Raw genomic sequence first — 15,155 nt, forward strand, 5'->3', positions numbered from 1 at the left:
TCTCAGTCACTGCAGAGGTGGACATGGACTTTATCTTTATGCAGCTTTATGCATGTTATTGTTTACATGTGTACTGACAGGGCAAATGGGGGGGAGTAACTTTCTGATTCTTGTTGGCTGAACTTGCAGATACACATATGTCCTTCTTGGTGTAGCAGCATATGTGTATGAGTGTGTGTTTCATCACAAACAGAGTAAGAAGCAGGATTTCTTCTCTAGTGCATCTGCAGGGATCATGACGGTTGATGAGCAGCAACAGTGACTCAGTCGTCTCTTGGGCCTCGTGTTGGAGGAATTCCACTTCACAGGCCAACTTGTGACGGAGGAAACAAACTGAGGTTTGACTGATAACTTCACGCCCCTTCAGGTTGTGTCACAGCAGCAGGTGGCGTCTCCTTGCATCAGTGTCCTCAGCACATCGAGGAGGAGGCCTTCTGCCCTCAGCTCCGACAGACCTGCCACTGTGTGTCTGTGTGTGTCTGTGTGTGTCTGTGTGTGCAGCTGCTGACCCGTGCACACATTTCTGGATCCTGTCGGGGGGGACAAAGCTTCGCCTCAAACTACAAACTATTGCAACCTTTGATCAAAATGACAGTCAGGGTGTGAGTCTGATTCCAGGCTGCTTGTGAGTTCATGTGAAAGTCAGATCACGTGCACAGCTCCGTGTCCATGTTAAAACAGAAGTGCTGACATTAGTGTGTGAATTGCCAGTGATCTGCAGCAACATTATGCCAAAGGAGAAAAGCAGCAGCTCCATCCATTATCAGTCTGAGGTGGTGACTCATGTCGAACCTGCATGACAGAAAACCTTGGCAGCTCTGTGTGGAATCCATTAGCGTGTCCTCTGCACTACTTACTATTGTTCAGTGCCAATGGGAGGCCGCTGGAGACAGATTTCTTTCTCCGTTAAATATCAAAAAGTTTTCAATGACACTTTAAAAGCTTTGTGTTGCTGTGATGTTTCTTGGCCATTCGGCTGTGAAGGAGCCATATTTTGGAGTCACGTGTTCTGGGTATCGAGCGAGTGAACGAGGTTGTGAATGCACCTGGTTCAACCCTAGAGATCGGGCGTTGACTTCAGACATCCTGAGGGAACTGGTTCTTTACGTTGAAGGGAACAGTTGATCGACCCAGAACTTCCTGGAGGGATTACATTTCCAATCAGGCCGGGAAACGTTGGGATTCTCCAGAAACGAGCTGGAAAGCCCAGCTACGGACGTTTGGGATCCCCCACTCAGCTGGCTACCTCCACGACATGATCATAAATGATAGAAGATGGATGTGTTTGCCAAGTTTTTGCCTTATTTTCTATAAAAACCAGTGCAACAGAGCAAAGAACATGTTTCCCTTGAAATCTTGTACACAAACCCCGGGCAAAAACTAAAGTAAAATATGTATTAGTCAGATTTTACAGACCGTATTCCTAGGTTTAACCTATTATCACTTCCACTATGACAACCCGCTTTGTTTCATTGTCCTGACATGGTAAAGCTCCCAGATACAGACATCTGATCAATCAATAGCATTTGTGGCTAAAAAAGAAACGGCTACATTTTCCAATAAAAAATCAATTCCCTTAAGTGATTTTCATCGGGTCGGGGTATAGACGTCTTTTCTTTATTTACCAGTGGCTGGGACTTCCCCTTCTCTCTGGAGTGATGCCAGCTGCTCTTATAGATTCTTGGCATCGATCACATACAGGCTGTCAGTGTTCAACCTGTGGGATACAACATGTTTCCTGTCCGATACAAACAGGTTGAAGATTACAAGTCAGCTACAATCACTGCTCTGCAAAATCGCTTTACACCCATACAGCCAACACATCTGAAAACCTTAAAAACCTGGATCATGAAACGATACCAGCAGCCAGAGCACGGAGTCAACTGCATATTGAAGTGAAAGATAGCAGCAACACTCGTGTAGAATAACGATGGATGTACAGTTCAGCGTATACACTCAACACGCACACAAACACACACGCTCACACCCGAGAGGCTGCTCCGTAACGCAAATGTGTGCCGTCCCACTCGTCCCTCTCACCGCGGCGTACGCTATCAACCGCTTTCTAGGTCAGAGCGTGAATCGGTAATGAGCACCGGCGTCTCTCTCCTGCAGCACGGCGTCTCTCGGCTCCGCGGCGACGCAGGTACAAGGTTCTGATTCCACGAGCTCTTCACCGAGATCAGGAGGAGGAGAGGAAAATCAATTTGGAGACGTAATTAGCGCAGAGAAGCTAAAGAACTGACATGTTGTGTTGTTTTTTTGTGTGTGTTTTGGATCCGAGAGGCTCATTTGTCTGCACGGAGGACTGAGCGAGATTGTGGTTTTAATGTGTGTGTAACTGAGAGTGTGTGTGTGTTTGTGTGTAGTGATACCATTTGTATTATTTAGTAAATATGGATTTAGTCGGTAACATGAAATCGCTCACTGGGTCAGAAGGTGTAACTCTGCATTTCTGAGGAATTTGCATCCTGAAAAGCAAAATAAATCTGTTCTGTTAAAGCTGAATCATAATGAAAACATCTGATACTCTCAGTTTTACCGAACAGCAGAGAGAGAGAGATACTCAGAAGCACCGAGGCAGCCGGGTCCTGTTTCTTCAGCATTCATATTTCATGGAGTGGATTAACGGAGGGTGGAGCGAGTTTCAGTTTTCCCTGTGAAGTCTTTGTGATTCACCACAGGTGTTGGAGGAGCAGTCGGGGTTTCACTTGTTGCTCACCCTGACAGGAGCAGGTGGCTGAGGGAGGCGGCCATTTCTGTCTGGAGGCCAACGCTGCACGGCTGCTACGAGTCACTGATTCATGTGACAGACAACAATTTATGCATTTCCACACGGAACGGTGCAAGAGGAATCTGCATTGCACAGCTGCTTTATGGAAATATTGTTGCTGTATGCAGTCAGCTAGAACAAATACTAATAAGACGTGCATCTTTTCTATTGACTGTCTTTCTACTTATTCCAGAAATCTCTCTCTCTCTGTCTGTATGTGAAACGTATATATTGGAAATGTTAAAGACCAGAGGAAGTGCAGTGAGCTGTATATCAGTCAATCTAGTGAATCTACTGTTACACCCACGAACCACAACAAGGGATGCTCCAGTTCTGTGTTCTGAGACGAGCTTCATTATATCATTTGAAACGGTGAATCTTCAGCTTTCTGTGGATTGAGTCCAGCAGCAGATCTTTACCTTCCTGCAGGTCACTGGTCCAGTTTGAGAAAGAAAAGATGCCTCCAGCTTCACCACAGGCCAAACAAACAGGTTTAAAACAATCACTGCCAGAATTTGACTTTGAATTCATCAGCCTGATCTCCAACAGCAGCAGGTACCTGTTTTTAGTGATAAAGTTCAGAAACCCACTTTACATTAACAACCTGGAACCAAGTCTCACTGACAAATCTCCTGTTTTTGCTGATAAACACCAGATGTTTCCCTCAGGAGGTGGTGGAGACCAAAACAGAGCTAAAAGAAGTGTTGGGAAAACTATTATTCACATATGCTCTGTGAGGCTTTTTACTTTCTGGATGTTCAAACTATTACTAGTTAGACGTCAGCGTGTCTGTGTCGAGTCCCCGTGATCACACAGACTGATAGAGGGAACATCCCAGAAGAGATCATGTCTCAGTCACAGTATGTTTATCAGTTCATACTTTGGAGTTCTGGCTATAAAGAGAGTGGGTCTGAAAACACACCAGCTGTGCCTGGACACATCTGACATGTTGGTGAAACCTTAAAGGAACCGAATGAACAACTGTCACTCAAGCAGCTCGTGTGTGTGTTTCCTGTGCATTCAGCTGCGCAGGTGACTATTCTCCATTCCACTTATATCCCTGCTAATGTTTCCCCACAGAGGAGGAAATGAAAAGCTGTGATTGACAGCCACGTCGCCCCCATGGGGATTTCCCTCTGCAGTCGTTGGACCGGCTGCTCCTGCAACCCCCCCCCCCCCCCCCCCCCCCCCCGGCAGGCTGTTGCAGGGCAGAAACCCCCACAGACTGTAGAGTGTCGATCCATTGTCATTAGTACATGAGGGATAAATCCACTCCTGCTGTGCACAGAGGGGATGTGGGTGGTGGAGGCCGGCTGCAGCCAAGAGAACCCGACAAACCTGAGACATTAAGTGTTTAGATGATGTTTCTGAGCATCCTCACACATCTGTACAGAGCTGGGAGAGAGGGACCTGTCTCGTTCCTCAGACCTTCTGGTTCTCCTTTCACCAGCTTCCACAAACTTCCATCACAGCCAGGAAGACTTTGGATCCATTTTGAGAAACGTATACTTATACAACAGGGATCCTGTAATTTCTCATGGCGAAAAATGATCAATAATTCTGGTTCTTAAAGGCTTGAAGAGCTGATGGGCTGTGAAAGTGCATCTCAGGTGTAGACAGACTGAGGAGCATTCTGCAGTTTGGGCCTTTTTCACACCTCTAGGCATGAAAAACATCCTCCAGTACTGTGAAGTAGAAAATACTTCATTAACTTGGTAAAATATTAAAGTGTCGGCTACATAACTGGAATCGAGAAGCGTCTTTCCTTCCTGGATTACTGCATTAATGATGTGTGGGTATTTTTTTTTTACAACAGATAAACAAACTAACAGCTAATATCAAATCATGAGGAGAAATAGAAAATAAACCAAATCAGATCAGATTCAGAAAAAAAACAGCTTCTGCAAAAAGGGCATGTGCTCCTCAAATAGAGCCGGAGCCAGATAAGGTTAAAGGGAAAGGCTTTCCCGTTTTAATTGCTGACAACAGTCCAGACTGTTTGAGCCACAGGCGCCGTCACGACTTGTAGAACCAGATCTTTTGGACGGGGGTGCAGTGGTCAGCGAGTCGCGGTTCAGAAAACAGCCTCCGGTCGGTCACTGTCACTTCAGCGTGATCGTAACACAGACGCAGCACAGGGTGCGACATGAGGCCCTTCAGGGTGAGAAGCTGCACCGTGGTGACAAGTGAAATATCAATACATCAATCATCTGCAGTCTGACATTGTTTTTAAAGGCATCCCCTACAGGAGGGGGGGGGGGGGGTGTTCATGAAGAAAAGGGAGTCTGAGCTTTTTCTGCTTTTCACAGCGATATAGAAACGTAATTCACACACAAACCTGCAGTTAGCTCTGAGTGGGCTGAAGGGAAAAGGCAAAGCAGGCGTGTGTTATAAATAATATCTGAGAGAAACGATACAAAGTGATGCTCTGCTTTCGTTTCACCAAATCGAGTGAGTGTCACTGAGAATTCACTGGAAACGACATTGAGAAGAACCACGTTCCAAAAGAGACGGTAAAAAAAGAGGATGAACCAGAGATTTACTGAATATGTTTGATATTTTAATTGTTTTATTTATAACGTTGATTATGTGTTATAAAAAACGTATTTCCTGTCATAACCTGCAATTAACCAATCAGTGCCATCCCCATTTCTCATTAAATCCAGATGTGCTTTATATACATATATTAGTTATAAGTTTCATTAAATTCAAGTACTTTTTTTTTACTGGGGCTCAGTGAATCATTCAAAAAACCTCCTCAGCTGCAGATGTTTCATATCTTCGATGTCTCAAGCTCATCGGAGGAGTTGTTCTTGTTAGATAATAATGATCCATGTCTCCTGCTCATAATTTTAATACATAAATCTTATTACAATATTAACACATTTCGAGCGGCTTGTTATCAGGTGAGATCTGTGAACTTTAAGACGTCTGCTGTTCGCTGACTTAAAAAGTGTCAGAGTTATTCAGGTTGAAATGTCGCTGGGGATAATGATAAGAAATAAGAAATCTTATTAACATTGAAGCGAAAAAGCTCAAAGTTTTGCTTCAACACTGAACTTTTCAGTGCAGATTTGTATTTTAATGCTGTTGTTCCAAACGGTGGCTCTGCAGCAGGAGCCATAAAAGCCAGTGAGCTGTGCAGTGGAGGTGTCTATCGAGGGCAGATATCATTACCGCACCTCAATTTATCAGATTACACAGCCTCCCCCTCTGAATTGCATTAAAATGGGTTGATGTCCCCCATAAAACATTATTCTAACATGCCACGTCAACCAGAAGCCAGTTAAGTGTGAAGGAACTCATTTGAATTGCTCACAGACTCACTGCCCACCCATGCGCAAAGGTTTTCCAAATGAAATCCAGCAGGGAAGCGTGTGCTGTATAGGAATTACATGTCATGTTATCTTAGCTTGTGGGTAAGAGGTCCGCTCCTGACTGAGGTAGGATCCACGTTACTGGTTCAAACTACGAGTGCACATGATTTGCATTTTTGAAAACATTTGGGAAACGTCCTCCCTGCAGAGCTGATGGGCTTTAAAACATCACGTTGAGTCTGCAGCTGCATAAAAAAAATCCATTTAAGCTTCACGTGGCCATGTATCCATAGTTTGAACCATAGTTTAATATAAAAAGAAAAATGATTACGCTTTTACAATCAGCTCTAACTGCTCGGTGGTTATGAATCTGTCCCGCAGCTCTTTTAAAGACAGCAGGAGGACGGAGTCTCATAAAGACCCAGCACATATAACCCTCATTAGCCCAGAGTGGACAGAACAGGATTGGTAGATGGGAAGGAGGAGAAGAGTAAAAAAAAAAAGGAGGATGAAAAAGGAATAATAAGAGGGAGGACAAGAAGAAGAGGACTTGTAATGGTCACTGATTTACAGATGTTGGTTTGTTTAAACGTTAAAAAACACAAAACATGTCCCCACACGTTAACACAACACAGATTTCACTCTGTCTAGGTGTAAACAGATACCAGCCCAGATACCAGGGGGGGAGGGGGGGGGGGGAGCTCACAGGAGTTATACATCTTCATATACTTCTACTCTCCTGGGCTCTTCAGATTATTCTAATTAATCCTTAAGGATAATTATGTTTTACCTCCTGTGTGACCACACGACCACAACACAGGGAATCGCCTCCAACAGTAAAGACCCACATTATATGACTGTGTTACACAATATTAATATCGCTGATGATGACACTTTACAGTTAATGCACGTTTTAGATGTAACCATGACGACCACATTAGCTGATTTGCATGGAAGTGTTGAAAAGTGTTTAGTGTCACGAGGATTCTGTTGATTATTACACAACATTATGACATGATCATTAATTCTACTTGGTCCAAGACACAAATATAAAGTGCTCTGATCTCTGTCCATGTGTATTAATACATGTCTAACCTTATACTGAAATACAAATCAATACCGAAGCCCAGACAGAGTTTGGTCCAAATAACTAATCAAATGTCTGTTTTCCTTATTTTTTTTAATAAACTGAAATCTCTTAAAAAGCCCCGGTGGCCTCAGGTTAGAGAAATGGTGTCTGACGGTTACTGTGGATCCCTGGTTCAGTTCCATGACCTTCGTTACCACAGATGAAGTAACGTTGATCAAATGGGAAACAGATCAGGTCGACAGAAGCATTTGTGCTCAGTAAACATGTCCTGAATAAACACAGGACCATGTTCCAATAGAATCTGATTCATTTGTTTGTTGAAATTGAATGGACGCCAAGTGGAAGGGGGTTGAGGTGAAGATCTTATCGGCTGGTCTTATCGGCTGATACACTGGTGTAGAAGGGAGAGTCCATATGGGGGTGAATAATGAGGGGTGAGGAGGTGGGTAAGGATGAGGGATGAGGATAGGGAGGAGGGAAGAGGGATGAAGGGATGAGTGTAGGGAGGAGGGAGGACGGAAGGAGGACTGAGGGATGAGGAGGTAGGTAAGGATGAGGGATGAGGATAGGGAGGAGGGAAGAAGGATGAAGGGATGAGTGTAGGGAGGAGGGGAGGAGGGAAGGAATAGTGAGGGATGAGGGTAGGGAGGAGGGAGGAGGGAAGAGTCTGCACTTTCCCGGAGTAGACAGAGAGACAAAGAGGCTTATATCTGCTCCACATTGTCTCAAAGTGTATTTTGGATTTTAAAAAAGTTCTTCCATCACTCAGCTCCTAAAGATTCCTCCCTGAATTGCTTCTCCTGACAGGAAATGAAGCTATGAGTCATAAAGAGGAACTCAAATGTAAAAACTTCAAATCCCTGACTCCTGGTGTGTACGTCTCTGTATATACATTCTGCCCGAGTGCTTTGTGGCGCATCCACTATTATTATCCAGTGTTGTGTTCTGTGTACACACTGAAGTTTGTCTTCTTACAGAGTGTTTACACGTTTGTGCAGTCGATGTGTGTCCAAGGCTTCGGTGCTGCTGCTGCTCCATCTGTCTGCGACACGCTCCCCTCAGCGTTCCCCTGCTGAGGGTTTCAACCGGGAGGGAGGTTAGTCACATCCCACTGATTACGACCCCCTCTGTGTGTGTCTGTGTTTGTGTGTGTGTGTGTGCGTGTTTGTGTGTGTGGGATTGTTTATCAGCTTGTGGGTAGGTATGAATTTTTTTATGTTTTGGGCCTCGGTTTGTGTTTCTGTTGTCGCGCATTGGTGTGTTGCTCAACAATTTTATATATATCTCTTAATGTTTTTGTCAGCAAGACACACACACTTACACACACACACTACCAAGCCCCACCCCAGTCCTTCCTCTCTGCCACACACAAGCAAACACAGAATCACACACACACATACACACACATCACTGTTTCCCCTGTGGCTGCCAAATTGAGGTTTCCTTGCCTCGCCCTTTAGATTTACTGTAATCGCTGAAGGAAGGAAAGGAGGGAGGGAGGGAGGGAGGGAGGGAGGGAGGGAGGGAGAGAGAGAGGGAGGAAGAGAGGGAGGAAGGGAGGGAGGGAGGGAGGGAGGGAGGGAGGAAAGACAGCAAGGAAAAGTCAAAGTGAAGGATGGAGGAGTAAAGACAGGAAAGAGAGAATGATACAAAAGGAGAGAGGGGGTTTTGGAAGCTGTACAGGAAGAAGAGAGGGGGAAGTGAGAAAGGTGTTGAAAGATGGGAGGAAACGTGACTGAGAAGGAGGAAGAGTAAGAGGGGATCTCCGTGGCTGACGAGGAAACATCTCCCATTAAACTGAGCTTACAGCCTCTGCTGGTCCAGAGTGCAGCGCAACTGTACAACCTCTGCCGTCAGCCGCTGATGATATAACACCCAGTTTTAAAGATCAATTTGTCACTTTTCATCTCCTCCTACACCCTCGTTCTTCTCCTCCTCCTCTTCCTCCGAGGGCAGAGATTCCAGAGGAGGAGGAGGAGGAAGAGGAGGAGGAGGAGGGTGTTGTAGCTGCATCGAGTCGAGAGAGAGAGCTGAGTTCTGTTTACGAGCACTTTTGATGATGTCATCTGCAATAAATCCTCTGCTCTCCCTTGGGCACTACTTCCAGTTACACACAAAGACACACACACACCCCCACACACACACCCACACACACACACACAAAATGCTCTAACTACCCGGCAGATTCAATCAATTCCTCATTTGCTTTCCTCTCTACACTGATAAGCTTCGGCCAGAGCTTCCAAATCTGAGGTGTGGGGACGGCAGGCGTCCTCTCAGTGTTTCCATGAGGGTCCCAATCAGAAGCATGAAAAGTTCAGGTTCCCTTTGAATTCTTGGCGGCTTGAATTTCCCTGATAGACTCACTTCACTCTTTAAATGAGAGAATTCCTGGTGTCACCACAACCTTCATCACCACTGTGGTCAGATGCAAGGAGATCAAGTTGTGACCACTAGTTAGCAGCACTTTCCAGGTTGTTTACATATGTGAAGTTACTCTTAAATACAAATGACTGGTGGCTAATGGACGACCAAACACCCTGCATGGTCTGAGTAAAGGGTAAGAATGGATGAGGCTTCTTCTCTTCTGGGGGTCGGTAACGTCTCATGCATTTTAAAGACTGTGAAGGTCGTGGGTGACAGAGACGAGTGCCACCTCGGTGCCGAGGGACGACTCGCTGCTCGCTGCAGAAAGCAGATCAGGAACCACGGCCTGGATGTGTGAGCAGATGGAGTGTGAGCTTCTCCTCGGAGCGTGGAGGGAAAGCGAGACGTGAGATAATGGCCCACAGCTAATCCACTGCTCACTGAAAACTCATTACTCCTTAAAGAGGAACCAAAAAAAAACTGCTCCCTGAGATGGAAAGAAAAACTGAGCCTCAGGTGAAGACCTCGGCCAAAACAGACGGGTTCTTCCTCATGTGTGAAATGTCTTTTATGCAAAGTTCATCTGATTGGACTCGTTGGCTTTATTGATGTGGAGCTTTGCAGGAGCCCGGCGGTGGACAGTTCTTAGGTTGATGAAATGTTTGCACAGATTTTTCTGCTGAAAAATATACACCAGATAAAACTTTACTCATTTTATCCCATTTGACAAAACAGGCAGAAATGTAAATTGTTATTTAAAGGGTGTTATGGTTTGTGTTCTTATTAGTTATGACATTAAGCAGGAACCATCTCATGAGCTCATATTGTTCTCTTTATCTGAACATCAGGTTTTATTATGACACATGAACCGAACGCCGCTCTCTAGTGTCACAGTTACATCATCCCACGGCTCCGATGACGCAACAGTTGCTGCAGCCTCCATGATTTTAACGAAGTCATTTTGAAAAACAATCTCGGACGAGTAAAATGAAAATGTCCAAGGTCAAAAAACATGTTATTGATCAGCTTCTCAGTTTGGACCAAAGGTTAGAATCCTTTTCAATATTCCACCTGAGAGATTTATGTCTTTGGTGGTTTTGAATCTGCTGTTGACAGGGATTTTAAGTGGGCGTGGCTCCGATGAACAAAGTAGTTGTCACATGCACCAATCAGGGTTTAGCAACATTTGATTAATAAGCACTGACTATTTCCAGATATTACCAATCAAACTTAAATAAGTTGATGTACCAAGAAGCATCAGTGCAGATTCTTCAGAGTCTGATCATCTCACAAAGATACAAACAAAGGCAGATGTCGTGTTTCCTCTCTGCTCCGTGCAAACACCAAGAACAGACAAATCTCCGTTCAGCATCTCTGCCACTGAAAACCACTCAGGTCCTTTCACCTTCCACTGCACCATCTGCATATTCATTCATGATAACAAGTCAGTATTCCTTCAAAATCCATTACTCTGCTATGATAATCTCACGTCCAGGGAGTTGTCGCAGAAGAAGCAATTAAATAATCATTCACGTGCCTGCGTAGAGGAATGGAATGATGGAGGATTAGATTGTGCCTTGATTATCTTTGTTCCCCCTTCAGGTGGGATATGTGTACTCAGCAGCGTGGAGATGAGAGTCACTGTCAAGAGGCAGCACCGTGTGATTAATGGTATAAGACTGAGACCTGTTTTAACACCTCCGGCTCAGCAGGTCTCACTGGAACATGAAACGTCCTGTTGCCACACCGGTTCAGTCTATATTACAAATTACCGGCCTGTTACAGTAAACTGTACTCGGTGCGCCCCGGGGGTCAACTGCGCCATGTGTGCAGCGAGCCGGCAGCAGATGTGGAAAAAACACACAACAACCGGATTTCCAACACTGCATCTGTCCGGGATCAAATGGTAATAATGATGATGTGTGAATCTGTGCAGCAAGACATGAAATTGGAAACGCACTGGATATCAAACAGTGCGACAGAAGTTCAGGAGGAGCAACACAACACAACACCACCCCCGCCCCGAGGAAGAGGCACCATCAGTCTCAGCAACGCAAAATATGGAAAAAAAATATAAAGTCAAACTTACCTCCCAACGCTTGTTTCATAACGAAATTCATGATGATGGCTTTTAATTCCCTGCCTTCTTTATCCGAGCAATGTTACATTCAATAGTTGCAGGAAAAGTGGAAGTCCTTTGTTGTCAGATCTGAGAAGAAAAGACATTTGCCTCATGAAAAGAATCAATAGTAAAAACCTTTAAATACAATAGGATAGGGAGAAACCCCACATACTGGGATACAGGTGATTCTAAATACCATTAAGTACAAACTTACTTTATGAAATTATAAAAATAATAGAATAATCAATGCATAATCTGTTAAATGTCTCCACGCGTTTAGTTTGCACGGAGCCAAACGGTCACAAATCAGCTCAATGAGTCTGCGTCCGTGTGTCGGGCTCGTTTCTTCAATGCGACGACTGAAGGACACCGAGGTCAATGGTTCAATCTCAACCGGAGACCGACGAGAACACAGGAAAACACCGAACCTGTCGAATGGACAGAGCGAATCGGCAGCGACGGCTCAACGTGTCCCTGCGATCGAGCGAGAGGACCCGGACACTTGTGTGTTGCGGTGTCAGGCGGTGGCGGGACTGAGTGTCACGACAATCAGCAGTAACCTCTACGTGCCCGGAGCCACTTTTGGGGGAAAGTGCACGGTGCACGTGCTCGGCCCGGCAGGACAGTCCACTGTCTCACCTGCTGGACCGAACCACTGATGTGTCCTCGTCATGTGGTCAAACTTCTCAATTAGAGACATTTGACTCAGAAATCCCACCAATAACGTTAATTAAGCAGTAACAGCGGAGCACACTCGTGCGTGCACGTTTACACCTACACGTGCGGGGAATTGCGGTAAATATATGCTCAGCGTCGACCCGATCGTGCGTGTGCGTGGTTGTGAAACGCAGAGATACGCGTGCACTTCCTCGTTTGATCCGAAGCGTCTGGTTTTCAGCACCACCGCGACTGGACAGCTCCCCGAACCCCCGCACCGAGCGTCGATTTACCTCCGTCCCGGCGACAGGCTCCGAAATCCGGCTTCACTCTGTGACACGCACCGGTCGAGGATCGTGGGCGCGGAGCTTCAGCGGCAGCAGCCTCCGGAGAGAAGTTATCCCGCAGCAGGCTCAGGCAGCACGGGGAGAATCGAACTGCTCTTCCCTCGCATCTCCAGCTGGAATCCCGGGGCTAGAAAAAGGACGTCCTTGGTCGTTCCTGCTGGCTGCCGCCTTGTCTTCCTGCACACACATACACACACGCTCACACACAACCACGCTCACACTTACACACACTCACACGTAGAGAGAAAGAGGAGGAGTAGAAAAGGGGGGGTGGGGGGTGGTGGTGAAGCAGCTGCCGTTCACACCGTGATGGGAAGGAAGGACTGAATCACACGGAGGGACGCGGAGACAGACGTCCCACCAACGTCTCCTCTGACCGATAGATGAGAGATCAAGTCTGCAGCCCTGTCTCTGGCAGCCCCCCCCACCACACCCAGTCTTCCCGATGGGGCTCGGCTGGCACAATGTACCGGGGACGTGATGGATGTGGAGGGAAGAAGATGTCGCTTGATCTTCCCTGGTTGGTCTGTGTCTGCATGCAGGTGGCGGGATGTGCAGAATCACAAAATGTTCCAGTGGGGTTCCCTTCATGTTGCTATGGGGAATCGTGGAGTGGGAGCTGAATAGCGTCTGGTGATCGTTATCGCCCGTGTTCCATTGCAACATGATAACATTCACACACTGTATCAGTGGTGGGCACAGGATCTGCCAGGGACAGGGGCGGCGATGGAAAGAGGGAACCTTTACAGCAGGGTCAGGTTATTTATCTGCTCTGTGGCACATCAGAGAGGCACTGATGGGGAAAAGCGAAGCAGGTGCAGAAGAAGATGAGGCCCCAGATTATAGATCTGTGCAAGCTATCATATTACTAACAGCAAGGCAAAGCATTTCAGTTGCATTCAAAACTAGAATATATATCACATTCTATACACCAAGGCCCAACAGCCTTCTTAAGTTCAATCAAGCGCCAAAAAAAATCCATCCTGAATCTTTTGACCTGTTGTTTCCTTTTCACCTCAAGTCTGCATGTGGGGCCAGTGGTGATTCTTTAGTGAGCTAATCTACTATAGATCTGTAATGTGATTGCTTTGATTGTCCTTCGATGTGTTCTATAGCTACGATGCTCAGTGTTCAGTGTAGTATCTATATTATCATTTGATTTAAAGGGGACTGTCATTGCATTCCTACAAATTGTAGATTTAATGGATGAAATACTTTTCTTCAACCAAAAGGTATTTTTTTTAAAATCTGTTAATCTTGGGTTTTACTTTTCAGTCACTCTTGTGTTCACAGATATTGTCGGGAGTCTAATCCTCTTATTCAGATTGTAACCTTGGTTTTACCTCTGAACTTATCTTGTGGTACATGTGTTGTATTAATAGAAGTTTTACTTTAATTACTCACGTCAAGGTTTTTATCTATGATGTACTTTAAGGTAAACTAACATGTACTACTATCATAATGACGACAGAGTGAGAAAGTGTAGATGAGTATCAGTGAATGGAGGATTTGAGTGGTGGGGAGAAGGAGACCCTCCACATTCTCTGAAGCTAATCGTAGTGTTTGTCAAACTCGTCTCAGATATGGAACAGACTTTCTCGTGCACAGTGAGAGGGACACGGATTTTGTTATCACTACAGTTGCTTTGAATGTGTAACCTCAGCATTATCAAGAGGAACAACATTTATTACACATCACTTTGTCTATGAGCAGCCTTCATTCAACCTTCTATTGAGCAGTAATTACTTTTTTCTCTTGTCATGCGGCTTGATAGAGAAATAATGAACCTCCATTGAATCATGGAACATAATGCTCAGAGTCTGATTCCTTGAATCACTCGTCCACTTCAGAGGTAAAGGTTTGGAGCATCTATAAAATCAGCGCAGGCCCCGAACAGAGATTCATCTTCTCTGTTGTTGATTTAAAAGCGGCCTGGTTCCTCACCAGCTCCGTGAGGAACCTCCAACTCCTGCAGATGTCTTTCTGCAGTCGTGAGTCCAGCTGCAGATCTGAGAGCAGAAAGAGACACATTCATCCATAGTGTATGACACTGTCACATACTTGCTCCAGTGCACCGACTATATATATATATATATATTTATATATCCATATACAGTGTATTTTCAGCTCAGACTTTTCAGCCTCACTGTATCACTTTTCAAACCCAGCAGAAATCGCTGCTGCTGCAAAAAAACATAGAGTATAATAATAATAATAGAGTTATAATAATAACATTATCTACTGTCCAGAGAATTTTTGTTATGATGTTTATTCCCTGACTTTGTTGGAGCATCCGAAATTTTGCATATCATGTTTATTCGATCGCATTGAGCTATTTAATGTGTTTGATAAAAAATGAGCAAAGAAATAATATTTGGCACCTAAATAAAAACCTGGTGGGTGATGGTTTGATTCTGTTGCTGCTCTTCATTAATTTCTATCAGAGAATTACACAGATCACAGATCAGTTATTGCTCCCTCA

The 15,155-nt window shown here is 45.1% G+C and overlaps 1 protein-coding gene across 1 annotated transcript in view; it reads right to left on the minus strand.

The window, feature by feature from the left end:
- Positions 1-12,019, minus strand: part of LOC128446212 (complexin-2) — a 45,121-nt gene extending 33,102 nt beyond the window's left edge. The window contains exons 1-2 of the mRNA XM_053429205.1: positions 11,884-12,019; positions 11,637-11,756 (exon numbers count right to left, since the gene is read on the minus strand). Of these exons, the coding sequence (XP_053285180.1) occupies positions 11,637-11,667 (31 nt within the window). The 5' untranslated portion in view covers positions 11,668-11,756; positions 11,884-12,019. The remainder of the gene's footprint in view (positions 1-11,636; positions 11,757-11,883) is intronic.
- Between the last annotated feature and the right edge of the window lie 3,136 nt (positions 12,020-15,155).

Source organism: Pleuronectes platessa, chromosome 8 (genome assembly GCF_947347685.1).
Source record: "Pleuronectes platessa chromosome 8, fPlePla1.1, whole genome shotgun sequence".
Classification (NCBI taxonomy): domain Eukaryota; kingdom Metazoa; phylum Chordata; class Actinopteri; order Pleuronectiformes; family Pleuronectidae; genus Pleuronectes; species Pleuronectes platessa.